Source organism: Mesoplodon densirostris, chromosome 6 (assembly GCF_025265405.1).
Source record: "Mesoplodon densirostris isolate mMesDen1 chromosome 6, mMesDen1 primary haplotype, whole genome shotgun sequence".
NCBI lineage: Eukaryota > Metazoa > Chordata > Mammalia > Artiodactyla > Ziphiidae > Mesoplodon > Mesoplodon densirostris.
Window position 1 is genome coordinate 1678217 of NC_082666.1, and position 26955 is coordinate 1705171.

Consider the following 26955-nt stretch of genomic DNA (forward strand, 5'->3'; position numbering starts at 1 on the left):
GGGCATGCACACTTCATGAGCACACGGCAGGTTGTGCATGCACGTGCTTGCTTGCACACGTGCGCACACTTACACTGATGCACACACCACATACATGTGCACAGTCCCTTTTGTGAGGGCCACCTGCCATCTCGGCTGGCTCTGGGGACGGCAGGGACCTCTTCCAGCCCAGGTTGGGAAGTTCCTTCCTTGCCCCACCCTGGAGGTGGGAAGGAAGAACGGGCAGTCCTGTCTGGGGCCTGCACCCTGGTTGTAGAAGCAGCAACTGGCAGACCTACTGGGCAGCCTCTTTCCTGCTGAGGCCTGACCACACCGGAGTGGGAGGGAGCCTTAGGACGCAGGCCTGGGTGCGAGGGGCCGGGGGGTGGAGGTGTGGGCCGGTGACTGCAGGCTGCTTGCAGGGTGATGTGGCGATTGGTGGCAAGGGGCCGGAGAGGCAGCCAGACCCCTGGGGCCTGGCGGGGGGTGGTGTGCTGACCACTGGTCCCCAGGGAGGGCTTTGCTCTGTCAGACCCATCAGAGTCCAACAGACGGATGCACAGGAATCCCTTCACCCTGAATCGGCTGCTCTCGGGACAGAATGAGCTGGCCCCCCAACCCCTTCGCTCATTACACTCAGTTTAATCCTCACAACTCAACAGCATCATCCCATTTTGCAGCTGAGGAAACTGAGGCCTGGGGCGGAGAAGGACTTGCCCAGTGCTTCCCAGCTCCAAACCCGGTGCCCGAGTCCTCACTCTTACCTCCCACTGCACCGCCCCCCTCCCAGGTCACGTGGGCTCCTGGCAGCCCGGATGGCTGGCTCGGTGGGCAGGGAGCTCCTTGTCCGTGCCCACCCGGTCGATGGCACCATCCTCCTCCTGAGCTGGTGTAAAGCCCGCTTGCACTCTGCCCGGAGGCCCAAAGGGCAGGGGGCACCTGTGGGCTGGTGGGGGTTGGTGAAGGGGCGGCCAGCTCTGGAACTTTCTGGACTCAGGTACTAGGTCTGTGGAGAGGAAATGGAAGAGCTCCCAAAGCCAGCCACACCCCTTGTTTGGGGTTGAGGAGGAGCTGGGTGCGGGGAGTAGGCTTGCATCCCCAGCCCAGGGGCCCTGGATGGGTGGCTGGGATAAGCAAGCCACCGCCAAGTGAGGGCCTCGGACCGCTCGCCTGCCTTCCCCGCCCCCCAAGCCCGCCCCAGCCAGGGGGCACCTGACACTCTGGGCCCTGCAGGACCTGCCCAGCAGGAGCAGCCCCGCCCACCGGCCCCCTTGCACCTGGGAAGTGCACCCCACCTCCCCAGCCCCACCCAAGTCAATGATTTCCTCGTTACAGAAGCGTCCCTTAGTTGTCCCTAAGTTACTGGACTTCCGAGGGCATCTTCCGATTGATGTTTCTGCCAACCTTGACCCTGCCTGGGCTGGGGGGACATTCTGTGTCCACGTGGCCCTGCTCCCCACCTCCCTCAAAGCAGAGGCCCCTAGACTGGAGCTGGGCGGGGTGTGGGAGCAGCATCCCTGTGGGTCCAGAAACTCCCTCCGTGAGCCTGCCCCAGACGGGACCTGTGACCCGGGGCACCTGGGAACCACCCGCCATGGAGAAGTGGGATGGGTGGGCCGCAGCAACGCGCAGAGCTCGGTGGGGCAGGGCACCCGCCAAAGGCTGGGAAAGAGCCTCCGCTCAGAAATGCTCTTGAGTCCCCAGATGGAAACTGACTTTTTTGTCTGAATTCACCCCCCCGCCAGGGCAATCAGGGGATGGGCTGGGGTCGGTGGGCAAAGGGTAGATGAACCCCTGGCCCTGCACCTGGGAAGGGGTTGGGGGGCTGCCCTGGGGGAGGGGCGTCCCACCCGGCTCTGCACATCCCCGCCATCCTCACCAGGCTCAGGGACTCCGATTTCCAGGTAACTGGTCCCAGCTGGTCCAAAACCTTCCCAAGTGATGCTCATGGGTGGTGGGGGTGGAAGCCTGTCCCAAGAAAGCCCCCCAGTCCTTGACCCAGACCCCTGGTGGGGAGGGACGAGGAGGTGCCTTCCTGGGCCCCAGACTTGGGCCAGGCCAGGCTGGGTGACCTCGGTGCACAGGGGGAGTTCTGCCATTCCCCCTCCCGCAGGGTTGGGGCAGATGGGGAAGCAGAGGGGAGGCGGGGCCTTCTCCTCTGCTGCCCCCTGTCGGTCTCTGTGGCTGGGCCGCCCACACGTCAACACAGAGGTCACGGATCTGTGGAAGTGAACGCCCACAAGCCTGGGGCCCTGGGTGGGAGGCCTTGCTCCAGGCCTCAAGGGAGGGTGTGTAGCCGGGACTCCCTGTCCAGGGTCCCCCCTCAGCTTCCCCTTCCCAAGATGGACTGGAGACCCTGGGGTCAGAAAGGCAGCCGGGCCACGGGGGCGGCCTCCAGTCCAGGTAAGGGGAGCAGTGGGAGGGGCCCCATCCCTGGGCTGCAGGACCGTCACTCCCCTTGTCCCCAGTCCATCAGTAAGCGAGGGTGGAACCCTCTGGCTGGGCGTTTCCAGGAGGCCTCCCACCTCTGCACCCACGCACAGGGCCAGGGGTGCGCGGCACTGGGGACCAGCCGAGGCAAACACAGGTTCCCACCCTGCTTGCCCCCAAGGGAAACATCACCAGGGCCCCTCTTCCTGGGCTGCCAGCAGCCCCTTCCCCAGACCTGGCCCAGCAGCCGCCCAAGCGAACCAAACTCAGAAGGAGCCCTCTCCTCCCCGGGGGTTCTGCGACCTGGCCTGGCCTGGGCCATCTCTATCCTTGGCCAGCCTCCAAGGTCACCGAGGGTGGAGGCCACCTGGGACTCATGGAAACATGAATAACAAGTTTAGATTCTTCCAGTTTTACAACCTGGAGACAGGCTTTCAAACAGCCGCACTGTGCAGAGAGGTGGGGGTCTGGCTTTATGAGGGAAGTGGGGAGGCCCCAGGCACGCACGCCCCGTCGTCACCCCAGGACTCTCTCCCTGGGGAACCTCTGGCCATGAGCGATGATGCCAGGAGGCCTGGGGGACCGTCCCTTTGACTCATAGAATAGTGATTCCAGCCCTCAATCATTGATCTCCCTGAGTTTTTAAAGCAAATTTTATTTGTTTGGGGTTTCTAGTCATTAAGTTAAAACCAGTAAAATAGAGCAAAATCAATACCTGTAGGACACAGCAGAGCCAGTCCGTATTACGATGTAAAACAGGCAGAATAAATTGCTGCCCGGGTTCAAGCTGGGGGAAGGGCCCTGGGCACACGGGTGGATGGTGGGCATCCTGGAGGACCCTCCCTGACCTCAAAGGGGAACTGGGGGGCTGGCAGAGTCGGCCAGGCGCCCGGGCGGAACCGCAGGCCGGGTGTCCTAGGGCCTCCTGCTGTCCATCGAACACTCTGCTCGGTGAAAGTTCTTTAATCCGAACAGCGGATGTGCGTCTGGGGAAGGTGAGTGTGTGACTCAGCCCAGGAAGTGCGCCAAGCTTTGCAGAGGGTGCCAACTGCACAAGCCCCCCGCTGCCTCGGTGCCAGCCGAAGGCCCGGCGGGGACTTGGCCAGCAGAGACCCCGCTGCACGCTGGTCTGACCCACCTTTCACTGGGCACCACACTCCAGGGCTTTATCCACTCAGGCGTCTACCGTCACAGCCCTGGGAAGAGGGCACCCACTGGGCTGAGCATCTTGGGGCGGGCGCTGGGCACAGCTGCGCCAGGCATTTGACTGGGACCAGGTGAGGGCAGGATTAAGCTGCCGAGAGCGGCAGTGACAACGTTGGGAACACGGTTGCTGCCCTGGAACGTTCCCCGTGGGGTGGCCAGAGCCCAGCAGGGGCTGAGCTCCTCAGGCTCCAGGTGGGGTGGATGGAGGGGCCGTGTCAGGGTGGGACAGGTCCCAGCAGGGAAGAAAGCTGGCTGAGTCCCTCAGTCCAAGAGTTTCCAGAAGCCTCTCATCACCAGGGAGCCACATACGTGCCCCTGTCACTAGGAAGTGGCTGCAAAGCCCACCACCTCTGGCTTCTACAGCTCCGCCCCTTGCAGGACAGAAGGGAAGGCGGGCAGGCAGCCTGGATCCAACCTCTATTTATAATTCACACACCATACAGTTCACCCAGGTGGAGCGTACAGTTCAGCAGCTCTTTATATATTCACAGATGTGTGCAGCCATCACCAAGGTCAATTTTCAAACATTTTCATCATCTCGGAAAGAGGCCCTGGGAAATCCCGACACGGGCTCCAAGAAGGATAAACCTGGAGGACGCCGTGCTGAGTGAAAAAGCCAGATGTAAAAGGACCAGTCCTACGGTGTCCATTCATGGGGGGGCCTGGAAGAGTCAAACCCACAGAGACAGCAAGTAGATGGGGGTGGGCGGGGTGGGGGGGTGGTCAGGGGCCGGGGGAGCGGGGAAGTGAGGGTCTAGTGGGGACAGAGTTTCAGTTTGGGAAGATGAGAAACATCTGGAAACAGATGTGGTGATGGTGGCACAGCAATGTGAATGTGCTCGATGCCCTTGAGCTGTGCGCTTAAAAGTAGTTAAGACGGGGCTTCCCTGGTGGCGCAGTGGTTGGGAGTCCGCCTGCCGATGCAGGGGACACGGGTTCGTGCCCCGGTCCGGGAAGATCCCACATGCCGCTCCGCAGCTGGGCCCGTGAGCCCTAGCCGCTGAGCCTGCGTGTCCGGAGCCTGTGCTCCGCAACGGGAGAGGCCACAACGGTGGGAGGCCCGCGTACCGCAAAAAAAAAAAAAAAAAGTGGTTAAGATGGTGGATTTTGTGTCGTGTGGATTTTGCAACTTAAAAGATAAAAGAAGGAAAGCAGTCTCGTACCCATGAGTTCTCACCACAATCCCCTCATCCCAGCCCCTGGCAATCGCTGGTCCGCAGTCTGTCCGTTGCACACTTCGCATAAATGGGGCTCCACACAAGAGGGCTTTTGTGTCTGGTTCCTCCCACTCAGCACCGTGTCTCTGAGGTCCATCCGTGTTGTACGTGTCGGTGCTTCATCCCTTTTTATCACCTAATAACATGCCATCCAGTGGATGGAGCGTGTTTTGTTTATCCATTCAGCAAGTGATGGACATCTGGGTTGTTTCCCCTTTGACCTTTAGGCATAAAGCCGCTTGGGTCACACGTGCACGATCTCCCTCATGGACGCGTGTTTGCAGTCCTCTCGGTGTGGACCCAGGAGTGGAATTGCTGGGGCAAACGTTCACTCCAGGTTCAAGTGCTGGAGGGACCACTAGGCTGTTCCCAGCCTCTATTTTTTAAAGGTGGTTTCGGGATCCACCATGATTAGGGAGGAGCTATCTCCCTTTACAGAAGATGTTCTCAGCCCAGGGAGGACCCGAGGGTCAAAGGTCGCCGTTGCATATCAGGCAGGAGGGTGTCCAGTCCTCCCGAGGCGTTTGATAATGAAAGATCGCTGCCCCGTGCCCTGCCCTAGACGGTCCAGGCGTTTAATCTCACAGGTGACCTCAGGGTCCACAACTCCTGTCCTCTCTCTCGGAGGATGAGTAGAGGCTTTTCCGCTACAAGCATCGCTTGTTCTCTTGCCCCCACTTCTCCCCTAGGCCAGCAGGCCCCAGTGCAGCCACCGCCTGGCACTCTGCTCTCTGGCGTGATTGCCGCAGTAGGGGTCTCCGGAGGGCAGGCACGCTCGCCCCTCATACACTGGGAGAAAGCGTGGGGCAGCCCCCTTCCCCCAATCCCGAGCCCCTCCGAGTCAGAGCACATGTCATTGTCTGCTGGGACCTCTCGAGGAGACCCCTGTCCATCCCCCAGGCTGGGGGCACCAGCAGAGGCCTGAGCCACTGTAGGCACTTGTGCTGCAGGGTTTCCAGAAACCCTGCCGGGCAGCAAGGTCATGGCCCTGCCCACCTTTCCTGTTAGGGAACCTGCCTGGTTGAGGGGAGCCCCCAGCTCCAGGTGGGAATCTTCAACTGACAAAACCTAAGGTATGTGTGGGGGGGCTGGGAAAGGGGGTGGGAGGCGAGGCAGTGGGGGCAGGAGCGGTGGGGGGGAGGGGCAGCCACAGGGACCTTGCGGACCGGAGGGTGGGAGCAAACCTCCCACTTCAGGAAGCTTTTCCTTTTGGTCCGTCCAACTCCACCCCCCAGAATTGGGGAGTTCACGGAATAGAGGATTTGGGCACTTGGATTCCACAGAAAATTAAATCAATTACCAAGTCTAATAACGAACCCCAGGTTTTTAATTAAACTGAGCTTAATTAAATGGTGAGTGCAGCTTTGTCGATGCCCTGATCAGGCCCTGGGGGGCTCGGAGCGTCCGAGGAGACCACACGGTGCTGGTGGGAGGGGGATTGATGGGCCGCATCCGCAGGGCTCGGGGGTGGGCTGGCGTGTTTCAGGACGGCAGGTGTGACGTGACGGAGTCACCCTGCAGAGGGTCAGCACCTCCTGGCTCAGCTGGGGAGACCTTGGAGACGCCCAGCCATTTGACAGAGGGGACTGAGGCCCCCCAAGAGCCAGCGACAGCTTGAGGTCACACAGCAAGCTGGTGCCGGGCCTCCCCACTACTGGGCCTAGGGCACCTGGCAGCCGAGCTCCAGCCCCCTCTTCTTGCGGTGGCCTGGCTCCAGGGGTCTCGGTGTCCTAGGGCAGAGGCAGCAGAGGCGGCCAAGGCAGCTCCCAGCCCGGACTCCACGGCCAGGCTGGTCCTCTCTGCCTGCAGAGCCCCGGGCTGGGACCCCCTCTGCCCGCTTACCTCTTCCTGCCCGTACGGGCTCCTCATGCCCTCTTGGCCCTGAGCCCAGGGCCTTAGCGGTCAGTGGAAGCAAAGGCTAGGCCTGGTCAGAGCTGTCGTGCTTCCATAGAAGCCATCTGTGCTGGGGCCTGGGCACTGGGCACCAGCCCCACTGGCCCTCAGACCACCAGCTGCCCAGCCCCACGCACTGAGCTCCACGGGGATGACACTGTGGCCAAGCAGGATGCGGTGGCTGCCCAGGCTGCAGTGGGCCAGGGAACAGGCCTGGGGGCTTTTCAGGGTTCATGGGGAGGCCTTGCTTCAGAGGCTGCGGAGGGGCCCTCGAGGGCCCCATGTGGGCAGTAAACGGACTTGCATCCAGTCCCGGCCATCACAAAATTGGGTGCTTGTGACCTCTTGCCTCTTCTGTAAATTGGAGGTCAAACAGTGGTGTTTCCTGAGCCGCCAGGCAGATTCAAGGCAATCCGGGGCAGGTAATGAACAGAAGGTAACATCAAATGCAGCCAGTTTGACCAAAAGAGACCCCAGCAGGGCCCCTCCTGGATGCTTCAGCCAGGCTTACCAAGCCAGCCTGAACTCACCCCATTGGGAGCTCATGCTGTTTCTGATGCATTTCTGCCAGCTGTCCTAGGCAGCCCCAGGGCAGGGAGTGGCCCCTCACCCTGGTACCCTCAGCACCCAGCAGTCTGGGGAGATTCCAACTCCCTTACGCCTTGCAATCCCAGCTGAAACACCACAGAGGGAACCCAGCCTCCCTCCCTGATGGCGCTGTCCATCCAGCTGTGCAATCCCTTCCGGAGCTGCTGAGGCCACTTGGGTCCTTTTGGCCTCCCCCTCCCCCGCTGCAGCTCTCCGTCCTCCTCCCCATCCTCCCTGCACCCCGCCCAGGTGCCCAGAATCTGATGGATGTGTGTCGACGTGACTCTCTGTGCTGGAAACTTCCTACCCCAGGCGTCAAGAACTAAACGGCATAATAATAAAAAAAGAACCTTCACGGCGATTGTCTGATCTAAATTTATTTCATAACATGCAGAATTAATAAGAGACCGGCTTTAAGGCAACCATGGCAACCGAATGCAGAAAAGCTTGTCCCGGCAAATAGATGAATTCATAAATAACCCTGAAGTGCTGATATCAACAGTGGTGGGACACTGCTTCAATGCTAATGCACTGCGGCGCCCCTATGACCGTGTCCGGCCAGAGTGGCAAGGCATGGCCCCAGCAGGGGTGATTGTCCCCCAACTGTTACCTGGAGCTGGCATGAGGTGGGTGAGTGTTCTGTGGCTGGTCAAATGGGGGTCCTTGCTGAGCTCTGGCTGCCGTGGGGATCCGGTCTGCCGATAAATGACCCTGGGGGCGGGCGGGGTAGACACAGGTGAGCCACGCTGTCTCCCTGCGACTCTGACAGCCAGGTGGTGTGGCCTCTGGTCCTTCCTCCCAGGGCAGCAAGCCGATTCATGGGAGAAGGCACTTGTTCATCCATGGAATCATTCACACATTCGACAAAAGAATGTGGGGTACAGCGGTGAGTGAGGTGGGCCGGACAGGCGCGTCTAGGGGAGCTGCTGGACACACGGGCAGGTTGCCGACCTCCAAGCCGCCTGCTCAGCGCTGAGTGACACACCCCCGTAGACTCTCCCTGTGCCCTTGACTGAGAGCTGGTCAGGTGCCTGGCCTCCCCGTGGCCTCTACAGTTTTGGCTGCCCTGGCTCTCCCATTTAGCATGTGACAATGAAACAGCTCAGTGTGGCCGTGATTCTGCCCAGAAGCATGAGCGGTCCACGGGGGGGGTGGGGCGCCACTGCACTGCCCGACTGGCCACCGGAAGGATGCGCTTCCCAGGTGTTTGTCCTCTGAGTGGAGTCTGGCGCTGCCATTGGGAGCTGTGTGCTGAGGCCGGCGGTCCGTCCTCCTCCTGGCTGGCCGGTCCTGAGGGTGTGCGTTCCTTCACCCCCAAACCTGAGTCTCCCCATCTGAAGCACGTGAATACGAAACTGTGGACTTTGGGTGATTACGAGTGTCAACATAGTTTCATCAGTTGTAATAAATGGACTGCTCTGGTGGGGGATGGTCATGGGGGAGCCTGTGCTTGTGCGGGGAGGGGAGTGGTAAACGGGGAACTCTCTGTACCTTCCTCTCAATTTTGCTGCGAACCTAAAACTGCTCTAAAAAAGTGGTCTATACATACATATTTAAAGTGACACCCTCAGAGGTCATTGCCATTTTTACTTAAGCGGTTTTTCAGCACAACTCCTTATAAGAAACCTTTCTCAACTTGCTGGGTGGTCCCCCCAGACCTAAAGGAACTGTCTTCCTCAGGCTCACAGGTCCACGTGTCCCCCTTGTGCCTGGAAGACTCCTTTGCCCAAGAGATGTTTCTGTCTCAAACCCGAGGAGCTGTCTGGACACGGTGGGCAGGGGCACCGCTCCCTGGGGTGCGGCAGACCCAGGCTGTGCCTCAAACCCCCGGGGAGATGAGAGCAGGAGCCACTCCACGGAGCTGCGAGACTCCTGTCCGCTCCTGCCCAGCAGCCCTGACCACCCACCAGACACTTGGGCCAGGAAATCAGCGGCGGGCTCCTGCAAGGCTGGCGGCTTGTCTTCGGGGCCCTTGACATTCTCCGCAGCACTACAGTGGCCCCCCGAGGGCCCAACCAGTGCCCAGCAGCCCCACTCACCTCCTTTAATGGGAGGTCATAATGCCCACCTCCTAGGGGTGCCCCCACCCGGGCAGCAGGAGCCTGGGTGATCGGTCGTCCTGCTGGACCCATGACCCCGCCAGGTTTCTTGGGTCGGTGTCTGGTGCCGGCCTCACCCATTCTAGACCTCTGTCCAGAGTCAGGCTTCTTAACCTCCGCACCTTCATTTTCTTACCCACCTCCTCCCCCTGTATATGCATCTCTCTCTGTCTCTCTTTGTCTCTCTCTGTCTCTTCTCTCTACACACAAGCCCAGGCCTGGGTTGCGGGTCATCCCCCATCTGGTGCGTCCCTGCAAGAAAACCTGCAGCCCCTCCACGCCCCACCTGATTAGGACTTATCCTGTTTCAGGAGGAAGGCTGCTGGGGTGGGGGATGCTGCAGAGCGAGTCCTGCCACTGCCTGCCCCACCCACCCCCGCGGAGCAGGAGGACCAGGGTTCCCAGGAGCCGGTGGAAAGGGAGCGGGCGCCCCCTAGCGCCGTTGGAGGAGCGCGGCTCCAGGCCCCTCGCTGGGCCGCCCCGCCCGCGGCGGGAGGGAGACACGCCCCTCGAGGGGGTGGGGTCTGCCGGGTGAGGTCGCTCGGCCGGTCAAGTGGGCGGGTGCGGACCCCGGAGTGGGCGGGTCAGGACACAAAGCCCTCCTCTTGGCGCGGTCCACTCTCTCCATACCCGGGTGCTCCCCACCTGCTCTGCTGCGGGGGTCCCATGTACAGGGGGTACAAATTCCTCCTGGGATCAGCGCTCAGCTCACCCAAAAAAGCCTGGGCTCCCGGCGCGGCTACACCCTGACCCGCAGCAGCCCACCCCTCATCTTGAGGACTCCCCAGAGCCAGGGCCAGGGGGCAACGCGCCCCGTTTCACGCCCAGCTACCCGGGGAAGACACTGGCACAGAGAGCGCGGGCGACCAGCCCGGCCCCGGGATGCGCCAGGGCGCCCTGGGTGCGCGGGGGTGAGCAGGGAGGGGTGCCCCAAGATGAGCCAGGGTGTGCGGAGGTGAGCGGGGGTGCCCCGGGGTGAGCAGGGATGAGCCAGGGTGCCCCGGGCGCGTGGGGGTGAGCAAGGGTGCCCCTGGGTCCCCGCGGTGAGCGGGGGTGAGCAGGGGTGCCCGGCGGGCTCCAGTCGCCTAGCGCCTGCGCGGTGTCCGGGAGACCTACGGCCTCGCCCTGGAGAGACCGAGGCCGCGGCCCGAGTGCGCGGCCCGGCCCGGGGGTGCCCCCTGCCGGCCGCCGCGCGCACCAGCCGGACCGAGCCCGGGCCGCGGAGCTGGGGCGCCTCTGTCCTGGGAGAGTCTTCTCGTGCTGTGGCTCCACCACCCACAGCCTTGCGTGCTGAGATGACTCACTGCGCAGGCGCGGAGGTGCGCACCTGCTCCTTTAAGATGCTCACCTGTCTGTGCGGATGCCCCCGAAGCGCAGCTTCCTCCTGTCCATGAGGGCGGGAGGGTGAGTGTTTGGCAATATTTTTTCTTCCTCCCGGGGGTGTAAAACAACGGTGGGCCTGCGGTTCACGCAGTCTTACGTGTATGACAGTGGGTCGCTGCCCCGAAGCGAGTTCTGGATGCTGTGATTGTTCCCATTCAATGAAGACAACCTACCCCGGGACCACCAGCCCATAAGGGAAGGGCCTCACCACCTGCCCTTACCACTCCTGGGAGCAGGCAGGGAGGGCTGCGGGAGGCTGTTCCCTCCAGACGCAGACCACAGGGCCAGGGCCTGCAGGCGGGAAAGGGGAGCCCCGCGGAACAGCCCCTGCAGCAGCAACACGCCAGGTGGGTGCAGAAGAGCCGGTCTGGGGTCAGCTTCAAGGCAGGCTCCATCCAGCACCTGAGTCCTGGGCCCGAGACCCTTAGCACTCCCAGAAGCCAGCAGCACAGCTCTCAGGGCCCCAGGACATGGGTCAGAGGTGATGGAGGGAGGGGCCTCGGTCTGCCCTAATGTCAACCCAGCACTGTTGAGAGCTAATGCACACCTGTCCCTGCCCCCAACACACACACACACACAGTGGAAGAAGCTGGGCCCCAGGGGTGGTGAGACCCCAGAGATGCAGCCAGGACCTGGGGGCCCCGAGGACAGTCTGGTCCCAGCGCCCTTGCCTGAGAGGGTCAGTGCTTGGTGAGTGGGGTCGGACCCGTTCTTTCACGGGGGACACTGTCCCTGGGATGCAGGAGCCTAGCTGAGGCCTGGGTTATTGATGGACAGGAGCAGTTTCTGTGTTGGGGGCATACAGATTCTGCTGTCCTTCTCGGAGGGTCAACAGACCAGCCCCCAGAATCCCTTTACTGCTCAGGACACCTGCATGCTGGAATGTCGGAGTCCAGGGGCCTTGCGTCTCCATGGAGCGGGGACGCCACGAGGACGCCGGCCAGGTGAAACTGGATGGGGCCGGAGTCCCCCAACCCCGGCCTCCCTCCAGGGGCACGTGCTGACCGGCTCTCTGCCCCTCCCCGGGGTTCAGTTTAGTTTATTTCCCTCCACTAAACCCTCAAAGCCCAGAGGGGCCGGAAGGCCTAGGACCCTTGGCCGGGCTGGAGAGCTTCTAGGGGCGCAGAGAGGAGCTCAGAGTCCCAGCAGAGGCAGCTGCAGGAGGACCACTGAAAGCTTCTGGAAGGATATAGGGTGTGGCGGGGAGGGGACAGGTCAGCTGGAAAGGCGTGAACACAGCAGGACGCATGCACGCCTTAGTGGACATCCACACAAGGCCACCCACTCGGCGTGTGTGAGGGCTGAGGCCTGGGTCCCATCAGCTGGCACATCAGGCCCACATCCCGCCGTCCACACAGGGAGAGCCCCTCTCACCTGCTCCCCCACCCCGAGCCTTCTTGCTCTTCCAGTGCTTTTTATGCAAATTCAAGTATTTAGGCATGTATGTTTTTATTGCCCCCATTTCTTTTTTTTTTTTTTTTTTTCTTTTTGTGGTATGCGGGCCTCTCACTGTTGTGGCCTCTCCCGTTGCGGAGCACAGGCTCCGGATGCGCAGGCCCAGCGGCCATGGCTCACGGGCCCAGCCGCTCCGCGGCATATGGGATCCTCCCAGACCGGGGCACGAACCCGTATCCCCTGCATCGGCAGGCGGACTCTTAACCACTGCGCCACCAGGGAGGCCCCCCATTTCTTTTTATTGTGGTAAAATATACATAACACAAAATTTACCATCTTAACCTTTTTTTTTTTTTTTTAACCATCGTAACCATTTTTTTTTTTTTTTTGCGGTCCGCGGGCCTCTCACTGCTGTGGCCTCTCCCGTTGCGGAGCACAGGCTCTGGACGCACAGGCTCAGTGGCCATGGCTCACAGGTCCAGCCGCTCTGCGGCATGTGGGATCTTCCCGGCCCGGGGCACGAACCTGTGTCCCCTGCATCGGCAGGCGGACTCTCAACCACCGCGCCACCAGGGAAGCCCCATCTTAACCATTTTTAAGTGCACAGCTCAGGGGCATTAAGTACATTCTCGTTGTTGTGCAACCCTCACTACCATCCTCTCCAGAACTTTCACATCTTCCCAAACTGAAACTCTGTCCCCATTAAACACTCACTCCCCTCCCCTCCCCCAGCCCCGGCCCCTCCATCTACTTCCTGTCTGTGGGTTTGACTACTCTAGGGCCTCACATGGTCGGGACCGCACAGTACTTGTCTGTCGTGTCGGCTTATTTCACTGAGCACGATGCTTTCCAGGTTCACTGCCTTTTACTGAAGGAGCTTGGTGCCCCTATGGGCTGACAGTCCAGCAGACAGGCTGTTCTTTGGCCCCCGTGACCCTCAGTGCATTTGCTGGCTAAGACCATCTTGAGTATGGACACCGTGTTCCAAATAAGTGTCCCCCTTTGCCGTGTCCTGGACCACCAGCCTCTGTGCTTCCATGGAAGCCTGTGGCTCCAGAGCCCCCAGAATAATCAGGTCGCAGCTCTCCTTCTCAGAGGCATGGACACTCTTTGCGGCTTGTTTTGCAAATGACAGGAGGAGCAATTCCCGTTGGCAGGAGGGGCCGCCGGTTCTCAGGAGGCTATGTCTGTACCGGCGAGAGCAGGCAAGGGGTGGTGAAGGCAGAACCGCAGGCGGGGAGCTCCCCGCCCCGCCGCCCGGAACTTCGCGCCTCAGTCATTGTCTGCAGCAGAGAGAACAGGGGTCCAGTCACAGCAGTTGTCGGGGGCCTTAAAAAGTTAGCCAGCGTCGGCAATCCATCCCAAGGGAAGGTGAAAGGTGTGCGCACCCAGGTTTATGCACCAGGCTGCGCATCACAGAATTGTATATGCTCACAAAACACTGACGCCAAGGCTCGTGTCCAGCTGGAGAGGAATGATGAGGTGACAGGACCTTGTGCACCAGAACATAGGTGGCCCCAAAGGCCAGATTTATGAAGAGTGTCCACTGACATGGAAAACGTTCCTTACGAAAGGCCAAGTGGGAGAGAGCAGAGTGCAAACCCAGGTACCCAACAGGGTCCCTCTTTGACAATTAAATACAATACTAGAGCACTTCGCCGGAGGAATGCAGGCACCAAGGAACACAGCTTGTCCCCCCGCGTCCCAGGGCAAAGCTGGGCTTGTCCCTAAGGGGCCCCACAGGGCAGCTGGCGAGGCAGCGGAGGCAGGGTGTGTGCTGATGGCTTAGCAGAGGCCAGATCCACCAAAACGTAGGGAGAGGGGTAAAGAGGGGCCCTGGGTGAGATGCGGGTCCCGAGGTGGGGTCCCGAGATCCGGGCAGCAGTCAGGAGCTCAGACTGAAGCACAGAGACCCAACCGTCCCTGATCAGCTCGAACAGGTGGTGTACATGAGCCTCCCCTCTCCCTCTCTCTGTCTCTCCCTCCTTGTGTGTGTTTTCCTTTTCTCATCTGCTAGAATTACACAAGAAGCAGATTTGGTTCTGGTTGAAATACACTTGCCAGATTTTACAAAAAGAAACACACTCCACAAAGCTTCGGTTCCCTTCTTAAAGCACAAAGCCTCGTGCAATTCTCCTTGGTGATTTGCTCTGGTCTGGGTGGTCCTGTCGGACAGGGAGGTCTTTGGCAGGTACCAAGGGAAACAAGGGCACACAGCCTTGGTCAGAAGGGAAGCAAAGTGATGGGGCAACAGGACTGCCTGGGTCCCCACCACAGGGTGCACTGGGCGAGCTCGGCTCCGTGCCCACCTCGGGCCAGGCCTTGAGTGGAGACCAGTTCCTCCCCGTGCAGGCCCAGGCGCAGGTTCACCCTGGCCTGACTGCCTGTCACCACCACCCCACCACCACCACCCCCGCAAAATGGACAAAACACAGTTTAAGTCAAAACCCTCATTTAATCAATAATCAGAGGGAGGAACGGACAGACGCCAAGGGAACCATTCCCAATCCATTTCGGTTCCGTTGTTCCGATGTGAATGCCAGGGCTTCTGGAGCCAAGCAAAACCAGAGTGGGACTGGTGCCAGATGGTGACTTCCAGGCCCGGCCATCCAGGTGACACATGTGAAGGCTGCTGCATTCCCAGGGCAGCAGCTGACGGGGATCCAAGCCAAGTGCCTGGTGATGGGCTAGACTCCACGAGTGGGAGAGGGAAAGGGCCGCCCTGTAGAAACAGGTGGGCCCTGACCTCCCCGTCCTGCTACAGCCTAGCTCTGCCCCTGCTCCCGGGGGCGTGCACACACAGCCATCCATCATTTCCGGGCCTCCAGATTATTCTGGGGCTGATTAAATTAGCGAATGTAATCACAATCTGAAGCAAGTTAATTGAGAGAATTTATTTGGTCCTGACAGTTTTATGCATGTTTGATTAAGTATTATAAGGTTTGTTTTTGATTTTGCATAATTTACCTTTAAATCCTGCACTGGGGGGCCCATCAACCATTAACGACCAGAATAAACCTCTTTTAAGATGCATCTATTTATGATTTATTTCTGAATGCAATATCTTCCAGATTTTTTTGGTGCTGTTGCCAAACTGACAAATATGTTAAAAGTAACATTTTGAGCCATTGTGTTCACCTTATAAATCTTCCGGAATGTATACAATTCATTAAAAGTTTTGAAAGAAGTACAGGTTAGCATTTATATTGCAACAAGTGACATATAAATGCCTATGTTTTTCTTCCAAGCGTGCCATAAAACATATCCGCCCCGCCGGTCTCCACTGAGCTAGACAAATCGCACACACTCGGGGTGATGATAACTCTGCCACAAATCTTCACTCCTGTCAGCACAAAACTGTTCAATCAACAGGAGTGTGAGTTGTGTCTTTTGTGAAATTAGCACAGGAGAAAATACACCCTGGGCAGGGGACCGGGGCGGTGGGCGCTGGAAAGGGGCCAAGCCTCCCCTGCCCGCTTCGCGGCCTGGGTCTGGGTTTCAGGGGGGCACATCCATGCGATGGTGGGCCTGCCACCCGGGAGGAGGCCAGGGCCGCTAAGGAGACCGGCCGTGTGGTCTCCTTCCCACGGTGAGAGGCTGGGTCCCAGTCCGGGAGCTCAGTCGCTGGCAGCAGTTAATGCGCACGCATCCTGCCCCGGCCCTGGCTGAGGGCTCCACACTCTGAAACCCTCACCAACAGCCACTGGGGGTGCGACATCCAGCTCACGGATGGAGGCTGGACACTTAGGGAGGTTACGTAGCTTAGCCCACCCACTGCAGAGCCCGGGGGGAGTGGGGAAGGAGGGTGGACACACCTCTGAAATCAGGGCAAGTCCAGCTGCCTGGACCAGCCCCCGGCGTCACCCCCCAGGCCTGTAGCCGGGAATCTATGTGCTTCCCCGGCAAGCAGCTCAAGCTGCTTTCCCTCCCACGCCCTTTACCCCTGCACTGTGCACCCAGGGTGCCCGGACTGGAGCCAGGCGAGCTAATGCCCGTGGATGTCACTGGGTGATGCCAGGCTGAGGCTTGTTTCCCTCCAAAGCCTGGGCCCCCAGTTCTGAATGCCTGGCACAGGGCAGGCACTTAATCAACCAACCAACCAACCAACCAACCAACCAACAACTCAAGTAGTACTGGGCCGGCTGTGTGCCAGGCACCAGGGCTACAGCTGGAGCTTCAGCTCCAGAGGGGTGGGATGGGGTGGGGGGCGGACAGCGGGAGGCCTCCCTGCCAGGCACCACCATGTTGAGAGTGGGGTGCCCACAGCTAGAAAGTGGTGGAGCCAGAGCCCAACCAGGTAGGCTGGGTCTGGAGCACACGCTCCGGCCATTTCACTGCACTGCCTTCTGTAAATGCTGTCCACTGCTTCTGTGGTGACCTCTGGGGGTCCGACTGGCCCTTGTGACACACTGGCCCAGAATCCACCTTGAGGAGAGGGCATCCTCTCTGGATTCACAGGGCTAAAGGAGGAATCACATCAGGAGTGGGAGATGCTGTGATCTGTTAGCCAGGCACGATGCCCCCCAAAGATAGGCTGGGATTCTGTAACCGAGGACCAGCAAGGAAACAGCCGTTGGTGAGATGACTAGGGATTTTGCCAGAGTGCCAAATCAACTAGTGATGTCTGCAGCGAGTCTGGAGGAGATGGCCCAGTATGCATGCCACATATTAGCCATCCATGGGTGATGAGGAGTTTGGGAGTCAGGCCTGACTTGAGCAAAAATCTCTTTCCTCGTCTGTAAAGTGGAGGCAAGACTATTTCCCTTGAAGGTGGTTATAAGGATGTGAAATACGTTCGCTCAAACCATTTGGGCATGTAACAAGACCACCCCAAACCTGGTACCGTAAAGCAGTAACCTCAGGGTCCATGAGGCGGGGATTTGGACAGGGCCCAGACAGGGCTTCCCTGCTCTGTGCCATCTGGGGGCTCAGCTGGGAAGACTCAAAAGTCGGTGGGTGACCCAAAGGGCTGGAGCCAAAATCACCTGGAGGGCCATTCACTCACAGGTCTGATACCTGCCCAGGGACACCCAAAGGCTGGGCTCAGCTGGGCTGCCCATGACAGGCTGTCCACATACCCCCACGTGGGCCTGCATCTCACAGCGCAGCAGCTGGTGCTTCCGTGGAGCATCCTGGAGGCTGAGCACGAAGCTGCACAGCCCCAGAATCACAGGGGTCACTTGGGCCTCAGGATCTGGTCACTAAGGCAGCCCAGGGCTAAAGGGAGGGAATTCAAGTCCGTCTCTTTTTTTTTTTTTTGGTGGTGGTTTTCAATTTCACTCCCTTGAGCACATAATCATTTTCACACATTTTACATTCTTTTTTTTACATCCTTCTAAAAATATTTTTTCATTACAGTTTATCATATGATATTGAATATAGTTCTCAGTGATATACGGTAGGGCCTTGTTGTTTATCCATCCTATATTTAATAGTTTGTATCTGCTAACCCCAAACTCCCACTCCATCCTTCCCCAAGCCCCTCCCCCTTGGCAACCACCAGTCTGTTCTCTACGTCCCTGAGTCTGTTTCTGTTTCGTACACAGGTTCATTTGTGTCATATTTCAGATTCCACATATAGGTGATATCATATGGTGCTTGTCTTTTTCTGACTTACTTCACTTAGTACGATAATCTCCAACTGCATCCATGTTGCTGCAAATGGCATTATTTCAGTCTTTTTATGGCTGAGTAGTATTCCATTCTATATGTGTACCACATCTTCTTTATCCATTCATCTGTCGACGGACATTTACAGTTTCCATGTCTTGGCCGTTGTGAATATTGCTGCTATGAACCTAGGGGTGTGTGTATCTTTTTGAATCAGGGTTTTGTCCGGGTATATGCCCAGGAGTGGGGCTGCTGATCACATGGTAGTCCGTCTCTTGATGGCGAGGTGACTGCAGGGCCGTTTACAAGGACTGTGTGGTCGCTGAATGCTAATGTGCCTGACTCCGTTGTCGGGATATTTGTGAGGATTAAACCCACTGTCACGGGGCTGGAAGTCACACTGGCCCTGCCCGAGGACTGGACAGTTAAAACATGACTGCGGGGACTTCCCTGGTGGCACAGTGGTTAAGACTCCGCGCTCCCAATGCAGGGGGCCCGAGTTCCATTGCTGGTCAGGGAACTAGATCCCACATGCATGCTGCAACTAAGAGATCACATGCCACAATTAAGGAGCCAGCAAGCCTCAACTAAGGAGCCCACCTGCCACAACTAACACCCAGCACAACCAAATAAATAAATGTTTTTTTAAAAAAATGACCGCAGAGGTCAGCCCCTCCCCACACCCAAACCTGCAGGACAGCCTGATGTCTGGGGTCAGTCAGCCACTCCTTGTCTGGCCCCTGAAGTGACTGGATCCTCACTCCCTAGCAAGTGCAGGGACAGTGGAGGGTGTGGGTGGCTAAAGCCGTCCCAAACCTGGCAGTCTGCACCTTTAGCATTCCCTATGCGCCCTGTGATAAATGATTGCTTAAACCGGGGTGAGGGAATTCCCTGGCGGTCCAGTGGTTAAGACTCCGAGCTTCTAATGTAGGGGGCCTGGGTTCGATCCCTAGTCGTGGAACTAAGATCCCAAATGCCATGTGGTGAAGCCAAAATATATATATATATAAAAAACCAGGTTTAAACTAGGTTTCTGCAAAGGCAGCGATTAGAGGGTTTGTGGGCCATCAGGCCTGCTGTAGGAGGCTACTCAGCTCCACGGTAACTCCAAAGCAGCCACAGACAACCAGGGAGCGGGTGTGATTTGGCCCAGAGTGCCCTGGTTTACAGCCGGGCCTCGAAGCCTCTGATGGACTCAGGCGCTTCTCAGGCCCTTCACGAGGTAATCACAGCGGCCGGCTCTGCGACACCACATGCACCGTCCCAGCAGGTGGCGCCAGGCCACTGCCCACAGCCTGGACACCCACGGGAAGGCCGGGGACAGGAGGGGAAGGGAGGGATGCCCGGGCCGATAGAGCATGAAGGAAACCCCCACTGAATCCCCACACCGGGCCGAGCCTGCGAACAAACACGGCACACTTCGGCGGGGCTCCCCCGTCCCTGCGACTGAGCTGGCTGTGAGGACAAGCCTTGTCCTCGTCCTCGGGGCTACTGAATGAAGCAACAGAACACAGCAGAGCGCATGGTCAGGAGAAGTACTGTTTGTGAAGCTTCTGGAGTTGTTTAAACGTGTGCGTGTGTGGACTAGATCACAATGAAAAGATACATCTGACTGTGTGGGCCATGGTAAGAAAACTGAGCTAGTGGGAGAGGCTGGTCCTTAAAGGTAGCTTTCGAGGTGTAAGAAAGGCAGGACTGGGAATCCCCCCCGCCAAGGGTGGGGCATAGTTGGAGGTAGCTTCTCAGAGGTGGGGATAGTGATCGGGGTCTTAAAGGGTGAGTAGGAGCTCGTTGGGTGGAGGACGGGTAGAGGGACAGAAAAAGGAAGTGTGAAGGGACAAGTCATGGACAGGAGCAATGGGGCCTCCTCACAGAGCGGGGGAGGGGGGCCTGTATAGGGCATCTCAAGGGGACAGGGCTGGACCAGGGACTGGGGGAAAAAACCAGCACCCTGGGGTAGGGTGCAAAGCAGGGGGCCACTGTGGAAACCCAGCAGCAGAGAAGATGCATTTTAAGAATCACTTCTTAAAATATCCCTCTTCTCTCCCATCCTCTCCTGCTGCCACTTCGCCTGATCTACAAACTTCTCAAAACTCTCTGGGCCCCTTCCTCCCCTCTCCAGCATGACCCTGCCAGTTTCTCCTCACCAGCAAAGCTGAAACTGAAGGGATAGGACCACACGTGCCGGCAGGCATCGGACCCCTTCTCACACGACAGGGAGGGGGCGTGGGCGGGTCGGGGTCAGGACTTGCAAAGCGAGGTGATGTGCTTGCAGGTAGGGGCTCCAGCAGGTGGAGGCTCTCCACCCTGGAGGGTCAGCCGTCTTCTGTAAAGGATGCCCCAGGAGCTGGCCTCTATCAGAACGTCCAGCATCCAAAACAGCGACCAAGACCAGGACCCGCAGGCACTGGGGAACAGAACCAGCTGTTCCCACGTGTGTGCAACTAGCAGCTTCTCCACAATTGATAGAATTCAGGCAAATGGAACTTGCCGACTAAATCCAAGGAGCGTGAAGTTTCGCCCACCCTAACCTCGATCGGATTAAAATGTTTAAACACGTCTACACCGAAATCCTCATTCTCCTGGCAAAGGGCAACCCCAGGGCTCCGTGGGTGTCAGCCAGCCCGCCCTGACTCCCTACATTTGGGGACCTTGGTGTCCGTGGGTGGTCAGCCGGCCAGTCTTCCCTACATTTGGGGACGTGCGTCCATGGGTGGTGTCACGCAGTCCGCTTCAGACTCGCCGGGCGGCAGACACGCAGGACCGCGGCCGATCTCGGGACCATGGGCAATCGCTCTCCCGGGGCCGGAAGAACAGCTGCGCCCTTAGGGCCCGCGCCTGCGCACTGCCAACCGCCTCGGGCGCAGCGGCGCTTGAGCAGAGGAGCTGCCCGGGGACTCCGCGGCGCAGGTCCGCTATCTGCGCCTGCGCAGGACGGGCCGAGGCGCCGGCGGCGTAGGTTGGGTGGTATAGTCGGCTGGCAAAGTCAGGGGCCGCGCGCCGCGCCGCTCGCGCACGCCACGCACGCACGCACGTACGCCCAGGGGAAGCGCCAAGTTCCGGGCGCTCGGGGTTGGCACGGAGCTGGGGGAAGGGAGGCGCTCTCCGTGTCGGCTCGGGCGGAGGGGCGTGAGGGAAGTCCTACGGTGGCCGCAGAGGGACGGCGCTACGGCTCCCACGCTAGGCCAAACGCCGCCGGCCACCGGGTGCGGGAGCCCCTGGCCCTTCGGGGCGGCCCCGGGCGGGGACGCATGAGGGTCCGGGCCGCGCCGTCGGCACCATGCGGCCTCCCTGCTCCCGGAGCCCCGAGGGACAGGGGGCCGCGCGGCTCGGGACGCCGGCGCTGAGAGGGCACCCGGTGAGCGGGCGGGGGTGCCCGGACGGGGCGGGGGCGGCTCCCGGGGGCGCCACGGGTCGGCCCTGCCTCCGAGATCTGGGGCCCGGCACCCCCCAGAAGCGAGCGCGTGGGTGCCGCGCGGACGCCCCGGCCCCGACCTGGAAGCCCGTGGCGCAGATGCGTTGCCCGCGGCCAGGTGGCGATGGGAGGATGGCTAGCGGCCCGCCCGGGGTCGCGACTCCGCCGCGTGAAGGGAGCACCGACGTCTGAGTGCCATTAGCTGCTGTCAGACCGTGTTCTGGCCGAAGCCTGCGGGAAGGCCTGGGCCTGTGGGCAGGGGAGGGTGGACGCCTCCGGCCAGAGCACCACGTGGGCGGCCGGAGAGGGAGCTAGCAGAATTCCCCCTGCAGGCCCTCAGGCTACAAGCCCTGCGATGGGTCGCAGATGCCCTCGGCAGTGCCTCCCCAGAGCCTGTAACCAACTTTGCTGCTCCGATTTTACACGTCCTGAAATTCCAGTTCTGTGTTTCCAGCCACGATTCAGGCAAGCTATAAATGGCAATTACCAGGCAAAACTAGAGAGCCCCTTGCTGTTTCTCCTCTCCTGTGGTGGCCCAAGCCACCGGGCCCGCGCCCTGCCATAGCACCACTGGCCCTGGGCCGTCCTCCTCTGCCAGGCACGGGCAGCACTTGCGCGGTACCGTTCCATTTGCCTAACCACAGCACCCCTGCGAGCCCAGCGCTCGACATCCCCGTTGTGCAGAGCAGGGACGGTCTCGGGGTGAGGTGACCTGGCCAAGGTCACTCCTGGTGAACGACAGCACGAGGGTTCGGGCCCCGCAGGGGAGCCCAGAGCCCGGTGCCTGGTCCCCAGCACTTGGCCTGTCAAGTTGCTGAAGAGAACGGCCCCCGTCTGCCCTGCGGACACCCTCTCCCTCCTCCTGTCCTGTTGTGGTTGTCACTCGGGGAGTTATTCGCCCTGGATAAAGCAGCCACAGAAGCGCAGGCAGGCATGGGCATCCCAGATGAAAGCCGGACGGTGAGTCCAGTGAAGGGGACTCGCCGAGCCTGGGTGGGTGGGGGGTTCACCAGGGTTTCTGTCGGCCCTTCCTCGTGGGTTTTGGCATTGACTGCCGGGGGGCTTGCGGCCACTGTCTTGACCCTTCTTCCCGGTGTCGCTGGTGGAATTTTGGTTCCCACGTGATTGGGGCTCCCTTTGGAGTGTCCTCGGTAGCATCTATGAAAAGAGTAACCCCGGGGGATGTGAGCGGATCCCAAGTCCCAGACTCGGTCTCCCTGCGGCCCCGGGCTGGCTGATGTCCCGGCTGACCTGGCTGCTCTCCGTGTCGCTCTCCCTGCAGGCCCACGCCTCCCCCGGGACTCAGCCTCGGCCTCCCAGGCCCAGGCACCCGCGACACCTATGCTGACGGCCGCCCGGCCCGATGCCGGTCATGCCCATCCCCCGGCGGGTGCGCTCCTTCCAGGGCCCGCACACCACCTGCCTGCACGCCGCCTGCGGCCCGGCGCGCGCCTCCCGCCCGGCCCGCACCAAGTACAACAACTTCGACGTGTACGTCCGGGCACGCTGGCTCTACGGCTTCATCCGCTTCCTGCTCTACTTCAGCTGCAGCCTCTTCACGGCCGCGCTGTGGGGCGCGCTGGCCGCCCTCTTCTGCCTGCAGTACGTGGGCGTGCGCGTCCTGCTGCGCTTCCAGCTCAAGCTGTCGGCGCTGCTGCTGCTGCTGGGCCGTCGGCGCGTGGACTTCCGCCTCCTCAACGAGCTGCTGGTCTACGGCATCCACGTGACCATGCTGCTGGTCGGGGGCCTGGGCTGGTGCTTCATGGTCTTCGTGGACATGTGAGGGCGCCGCGGGCTCTTCCGGGGACGCTTTCTGGTGGCCCGGCCGTAGGCGCACCTACAGCGGGCGCTTTTCTCCACGCGGTAGGTCAGGGCCCTTTCTGCCCCGTGTCAGAGGCATAATCCACCCCCGGCGCCTGCATCTCTGGCTCTGGAAAGGGCTGAGACTTCTGTGAAGGGGACACTGGCGCCCTCCCTCCTGCTGGCCTTTGCTCGGACCCTTTCTGTGTGTGGTTTCGGTGCCTTGTCCCCTGCGCCACCTGCTTGTGGTTCCAGCCTGCACTTTCCAAGCTATTCCCGGGGCGGGGGGTGGGGGTATGGGTCCAGTCTGTACTTGGAGAACCTGTGTCCCTGTCCCCTCTCCAGGGCAATGGTGTCACCGGCGGTGTGGGAGGTCCCCGGGAGGGGTGTACTACCCAGGTGCAGATCTGGAGGGGAGATCCTCCTGGCCGCACAGCCCCCTCTTGCGCATGGCCGGCCCCTGCCCCGGCCTTGGGGAAGCGCCAGGCTCCACCAGCTGGTGCACCACACTGCCACTGAACTCTTCACTCCGCCCCGGGCCGCCGAGTCCTCACTCAGCCCGCGGACTCTCCTTCATTTGTTACCCTGCGAGGCGTGGGGGTCCTGAGTCCCAGGCCGGGCTTCAGTGGCACCTTGGTTTGCTTGACAGCTCCTAGATGAGGGGCCAGCCCAGGGGAGTGCCGGGTCCAGGGCACGGCTCTCTTCCTCCCGGGCAGCTCTGTTGAGAATGTCAGCCAGATGTTGTCATATCTTCAAGTGTGGATTTCTGGGGAGGCAGTTCAGTTTCTTTCTGGCCTTGGGGGGCTTTCAGTCTCTTCCCCTCAGGGAACATCCAGGTTCGAGACGTGTCTGTTGGAAGAAACACCTCTTAGAATCTGGGTTGCACCAGGGCTGGACCTCCAAGTGAGGGGCTCGGCGGCCCCTTTGTCCCTGTCTCGGCGGTTGTTAGAGCAGCTGGGAGTACAAAGCAAAAATGAATGTGGGCCAGGAAAGAACCAGTGGTCCAGGGGGGCTTTCGGTTGCAGAGAGAACATACCAGAGGGCCAGCATTTTGCCCAGACCCCTCACCCTGGCCTCCATCAGATGGGGACAGGGTAGCCGCAGGCCTTGTGGGCAGGTGAGGGACACTCTGAATAATTCAGCTGGGACAACAGCCAGAGGCGGGACATAGGGCCCCATATTGAGGGTGACAGGGAGACCGATGCTGTTTCATCCCAAATTGTCCCCACACCCGCAGGCACGGGCGGTAGCCCCTTCAACCCTACCTGGCCGGGTCCCCCAGTGGCCAGGGGGAGCTGTCGGGGCAGTTGAGTGCCACTGGAAAAAAAAGCCAAATCAGGTAAAGAAGGCAAAAAACACTTGGCTGTAAACTGTGCTCTTTAATTTGTAGCCAGCTTCTGTCAGACGATTGTCCACTCGAGGTCAGTGGACGGCTCCTCCGAGGGAATTGGGAGTCAGTCTGTCCCATTTACCCGGACGGCAGGCAAGGAGCCGACCCACACGGACCCCACTTCTCGGCGCTGCAGAGGACGTTTCGCACCAAATCATGCTGTTTTCTAAAAGCTTTGTTTTGTGTTAGTTGACTCACGTTCCTCTGAGGCCCCCTCTGAGGTGGGCACGTGTCCACGGGGCGGGGGCAGCAGGGGGGTCACGGTGGTGCGGACACAAAGCTGCTTGATGTCTTGAGTGCCTGTGAAATTCTTTATGAACTGAACCACCTGCATTAAACTTATTTTTTTAACACGTTGATAGTGTGACCGTTTAAAGCTCGAAACGTTTATACCTTTTTTAAAGGATATAACCAGCCCCAAATGCCACAGACGCCGTTTTTCACGAGTCAAATCCAAACCTTGAAAAGCAGCCATCTGCCATGCTGGAGAAGGAGTGTGACGGGCTGTGGGGCCACCCTGCCATGAGTCCAGGGGCCCCACCGCTGGAGCCTGTCCTGGGGACTTGGCTGGGGTGGCAGCGAGAATTTGTTGGCGCCGGCCAAGCGGGGCGCCTGGTGAGGTCCAGGAGGGCTGAGTTCAACCAACAGGCGAGTGTGTATCGTCCTTATAAGACAGATGATGCCCTCAAATGCCAGAATGGCAGTAGGATGGGAAGACACACACCCACAGGAGAAAAACTGGAAGGAAACCAAAGTTAGGAATTCTTGTTTAACCAAAAAGCAATTGGAAAAATGAGTGACAGGTTATTAGTTAGTATCTCTATTGTGTAAAGGCTTCCCTGGCTTCTGTGCAGGGGACGCTCACATTTCTCCCTTGCAAAGACTTCTTCCCACGTGGTGATGAGGGTGATGCCCTTCCACGCAGCCAGTGTGGCCAGAAAATGTGGCCCCGGAAGAGGAGCTGGGGGTCCGTGACAGAGCAGCCTAGCTGCCATCTCTGGAATTCTGTGGAACTTGACGTTTCAGAGGAAAACAATCCGAGTCCTTTTGGGGTTTAGCCTGTGGTGGCAGAGTTGGTAAAATCCTCACAAAAGCCTTGGTCCCCGGAGCAGTAGCAGAGGACCCTTGGGAGGTGCAGTTTGCTGCACAAAGCCTGGCCGAGGATCGGGTGAGGATGCTGCTTCCCGGCCGGGAGACCACACTCGGGCGTGCTGGCTTCACTGGGAGCAGGTGGCAGTGGGCAGCACTGTCCCAGATTGGTCCTCTCACCACGCTGGAGCCTCAGGTTTGCCCACCTTCGGCGGCGTCCACAGGCCTCCGGGCCTGGCCTCCCCTTGTTTTGCACAAGTTGGAGGGTTTTCTTCAGCGGGTCTCTAGACCAGCGCTGTCCAGCAGGACTTGTGTGTGGTGGGGATGCTGTCTGCACTGTCTGGTGCGGGGGCCACCAGCCCGTCCTCTGGGCTGAACAAACCCGATGTCCCCCTGGGGGGACAGCCACCATTTTCAAAGAGCACACGCTGAGCCGGCCGCCGCAGGAAGGCAGGGGCCGTGTGGGGTTTGCCGGCCAAGCCTCATTCCGCCCTGACTGTGCCCTAGTTACCAGTTTGGGCACCATCCAGAGAGAGGTCTCCTGGGCCCTCGGGGCACCGCAGCCCAAGGACCCTGGCAGCAGCGCCGCTGCTGGAGGGGAGTCGTCACCTGGATGGTGGTGGTGACACCGGGCCTTGATTTTGGGAGTCGGGGAGGGTGGGGGAGGGTGGGCAGGCAGTGTGACCACAGAGAAGGGAGCTGGCCAGGGGAGGGGAGGAGCAGTGCCCCAGGGAGAGCTGGGGGTGGGGGTGGGGGCGGCGCTGGGAGCCTGGCGGCCTGGGGAAAGGATGGTCAGATCTGGGGGCGGCCACCCCGGGCAGGAGAGCCTCTGAAGAGCAGCAGGTGTTCAAGACAGGAGATCAAGGCTGGGGCAGAAGCCGGCAGCGGTGGGGTGGGGGCGGGGAGGAGGGGAGAGGGGCTTCCCTTGGACAAAGAACAGGGCCACGTGGTGGCCTCCTTCGCACCGGGTGTTGGGGGCCTCGTGGTGGCCCGCCCGTGGGGCCGGCCCGGAGGGTGGGAGGGGCTGCCGGTGGGAGGTGAGCCAACGGTGGGAGGGAGCCAGTGGCAGGAAGGGGACTTTCTAGAAGCCACGTGGTTATCTGAGAAAGTCCAGGTGCTGCCCAGGCCCCGGGCGGGGTGGACGAGGTACCCTCGAAGACGCCCTCTTCGTCCCTGCAGCTGCTGCTGGCAGCCCCGGGAGGGGATGGTAGTCGGACCCCCGGATGGTCCCACCTCCCGGACTGCCTGGGAGGACGGCCCAGCGGGAGGGACGCAGCGCCCTGCACCGAGGGTGGCCAGGGCGGGCACAGGCCACCTCTGGACCAGAGCTTGACCCCCAGGGCCGCTGCGGAGGAAGGACCGTCCACCGGGACTCGCCTGCGGATATTGATGTTCCCTGACCTTGAGAGGTCCCTGTCCGCTCTAGTGCCTGATTGGATGAGGGAGGATGGCAGGGCTTGG

The 26955-nt window shown here is 60.1% G+C and overlaps 1 protein-coding gene across 3 annotated transcripts; it reads left to right on the top strand.

Moving 5' to 3' along the window:
* The first annotated feature begins 20794 nt into the window (after nucleotides 1-20794).
* On the top strand, nucleotides 20795-24762 carry TMEM250 (transmembrane protein 250). 3 transcript variants are annotated; one of them, XR_009532823.1, is made up of 3 exons: nucleotides 21168-22175; nucleotides 22498-23078; nucleotides 24406-24762. XR_009532823.1 is itself a non-coding variant. In XM_060102032.1 (2 exons), exon 2 carries the CDS (start codon nucleotides 22579-22581, stop codon nucleotides 22996-22998), a length of 420 nt encoding a protein of 139 aa, XP_059958015.1. In that variant the 5' UTR covers nucleotides 20795-21158; nucleotides 22498-22578; the 3' UTR covers nucleotides 22999-24762. The 3 variants fall into 3 exon arrangements, 2 of the variants coding, with proteins under 2 accessions (XP_059958015.1, XP_059958014.1); XM_060102032.1 differs by lacking the exon at nucleotides 21168-22175 and adding an exon at nucleotides 20795-21158 and having other exon boundaries at nucleotides 22498-24762; XM_060102031.1 differs by having other exon boundaries at nucleotides 22498-24762.
* Nucleotides 24763-26955: the final 2193 nt, after the last annotated feature.

What these genes read in the sequence shown, in the direction of transcription:
- TMEM250 (XM_060102032.1), top strand. Translation starts at nt 22,579, where the DNA reads ATGCCGGTCATGCCCATCCCCCGGCGGGTGCGCTCCTTCCAGGGCCCG.